Source organism: Lactuca serriola, chromosome 2 (assembly GCF_051521515.1).
Source record: "Lactuca serriola cultivar US96UC23 chromosome 2, Lser_US96UC23_V15, whole genome shotgun sequence".
In the NCBI taxonomy this organism is placed as follows: Eukaryota; Viridiplantae; Streptophyta; class Magnoliopsida; order Asterales; family Asteraceae; genus Lactuca; species Lactuca serriola.
The window spans coordinates 213,028,875-213,031,778 of record NC_136409.1 but is presented as its reverse complement, the minus strand read 5'-3'; the positions used below and the strand labels follow the sequence as shown (position 1 = coordinate 213,031,778).

General features: G+C 33.0%; 1 protein-coding gene across 1 annotated transcript; it reads left to right on the top strand.

Annotated features, from left to right (window-relative positions):
• The first annotated feature begins 383 nt into the window (after window positions 1-383).
• On the top strand, window positions 384-1,320 carry LOC145090781 (uncharacterized). The gene is made up of 3 exons (XM_079028856.1): window positions 384-599; window positions 739-844; window positions 968-1,320. The coding sequence occupies exons 1-3, from the start codon at window positions 567-569 to the stop codon at window positions 1,090-1,092; spliced, it is 264 nt and encodes an 87-aa protein (XP_078884982.1). The 5' UTR covers window positions 384-566; the 3' UTR covers window positions 1,093-1,320.
• The last annotated feature ends 1,584 nt before the right edge of the window (window positions 1,321-2,904 follow it).

Here is a 2,904-nt window from a genome sequence, read left to right as displayed (position 1 = left end):
TACGTCTTTTTTGATTATATATAGCAAGTACGTTAATAATGATTTCAGGCCCAACATGGAATCACTGTTCTCTTTTGCTACACTTAATTATCAGAGAGAGACTGCCACCTCACCATGTGGGGGAGAATCTTACATCCACCACAGCACAAGCTGTTTCATCAAGAACTCCATGTGGCGCTTTTTCATTGGATGAAGGTTGGTTAGGACTTAGGTATGGTCTATTGTCTAACTGTAGAGAATGTCAATAGAGCAAGCTAGGTCGGACCCACTGGTCACGTGGGATTTAGGCTGCCAAATTGGAGTCGTACATGACAAGAAATACTCATTTACAAATCTCTTCTGATCCCTTCTCTACCAGTAATTATCTATCTCCCACGTGGGACTCCATGCCCCACACCATCTCTCCTTTCTAGCAGTGTCTTCTATATATATAGTTTGATTTGCCACTTCATCATTTCATTGCTTTACCCTATGAACCTCTAATCCCTGTGCTCACAACCAGAATCCCGTAACTTGTCTGAAATCAAATCCCAGGTGAAACAGCAGAATATACAAAGTTGGTGAGGATGGGTGACACGTCAGCTTCGTACATACACATGGTAGTAAGCATAATCATGCACCATATTGATATAGTTATTAATGAATTTTACTTCTTATTATATATGGGTGTTATTCGGAGTTCCATATATATAGTTGATCACTACTTATTATTTATTAAGTCTTGGTGGTTTGATGTAGGTACAACATCTTATAGAAAAATGCTTGATCTTCCGTATGAGCAAAGACGAATGCATGGAAGCTCTCTCTAAACATGCAAACATCAAACCAGTCATCACCTCCACCGGTTAGTTGTCACCCATGAATCATTTTTAACATATAATTTGTATGCCAGGATACACGAACATTAATTTCCCTGTAATTAAACCGAAATAACACTAGTGTATATATATTGTCTTTATATATGCAGTGTGGAATGAGTTGGAGAAAGAGAACAGGGAGTTCTTCGAGTCCTATTCAGAGACGAGCCAACTGATTCAGAAGATCATATCTGACCATAAAGCAAACAGTTCAGACAGTGATGATCACAAGTAACTTGATAGTTGCATAATTTAATATACCTCAAGCCAAATCAACAGACCATGTGTACATTGAAGCAAACATGAATCTTGGTGAATCTATCTGGTTGTGAAGCTGTCACAGTCTTGTAGAGTTTGTGTATGGATGGTAAACTATGGCGGAAATATGTTTTGTTTTGTATTCTTGTAATGTAGAAAGTACAAATGAAGCTAAAATTGTTGGGTCCATCATTTGTCGCTTTCATATGCTTTTTTTTCTAATAGGAAATCTGAAGCAACGGACTAAAATAGGTCTCGCATAACATCTCTTGAAAAGCTTATCAAATAAGTTCTCTCCTAATACGCAACTTACACGTAGAAATAGTAAATATTTAAATAAAAAAAATCCAGATTTTTTCTACCTAAACACAGCAAAAATCCAATACACCTATAATAATACAAATCCAATACATTAATCTATAACAATTCAAATCCAATACATTTACCTATTGAAAAAAAAAATCCTACCACACAATTTTCCAACTCAACTTTATAGCTCCATCTTCTTGCACAACATTGCCTATATTGGTAAGAAAATGCAACTATGATGGTATAATGGGTAAACAATATAAGAACAACACTGCTATCATGGGTAAAAAACAAAGTACATTAATAAACAAATACATGATAGGTACGTTGCTATTTCTTGCATTCAATCCATTAAAGTATGGCTAAAGTCAAGACAATGTGATTTCAATTATTGGTTTATTATAGCATCTTACTTTCATTTGTTTTTTTTCTTATTGAGATTTGAGACATTATACTTTGAAAGATCTACCAATTTGTAGCATTGTACTTTAAAAAAATCTTGCCAATTGAAGCATTGAAAATTGCTTTGTATTTGGAGGACGTTGCTATAACTTGGTGGATTTTTCAAAGTAAAATGCAATAATAAGAAACAATGAAAGCATGATGCAATAATACACAAATAAAGAAAAGTATGACTCTTTAGTCTTTTCCTATGTGTTATTATATAAGAACAAAAAACATAAATAGTATCTTTTATGCTTAAAGAAGGGTCGATATATGTGGCCTAAATTCTCAACCTACATATCATAATAAAATATAAAATATTCGACCTGTTTATAATTTTGTTCTTTTCGAACAATCGTATAACCGTTTCTTGTATACAAATAATTAGAACTTTTATTTGATTAAACTTTTTAACAATATATTAAGTTGGTGAATGGCATCTACTGTACTTGTAACCCACACCATATAACCAACAGATCACCATTCACCCATATCCACAAATATTCTATTGCAGTATGCTCAGTTTCTAAAGTATAAGGTCATAACTAGCATGCGTCAAGAGGTTGAACAAGAATTATACAAAAAAATTGTTTTCTTTGAACCAAATTAAAATTCGAACGCATCAAAGCACAATTTCACATGAAAAGAATTTCAAGTTTCACAAAAGAAAACCTCTACTTAATCATTCAATTAAAGTGAACAAAAATTAAAGGAAACAGGGATTACCTTTTGGAGAGACAGGTGAGTGTAGATAATTGAGAGGGAAATTTCGTCGGAGATAGTGGAGAGGCCAACTGGCAAAGGAGAGGGCAACTAGGAACTCATAAATAATAATAACTAGTTGTGACCCGTATATTATACGGGTTGATTAAAACAAAATGTTAAATGAGAACGATTTAAAAGTTTATTTGAATTTAAAATTTGAAATAAGTGAAAATTATGAGAAAAAAACATGCAAAAAATAAATTAATTAAAATTATGTGTTTAGTTATCAGAACCATGTACTAAACAGGTTCATTATAACAAAATGTTAATA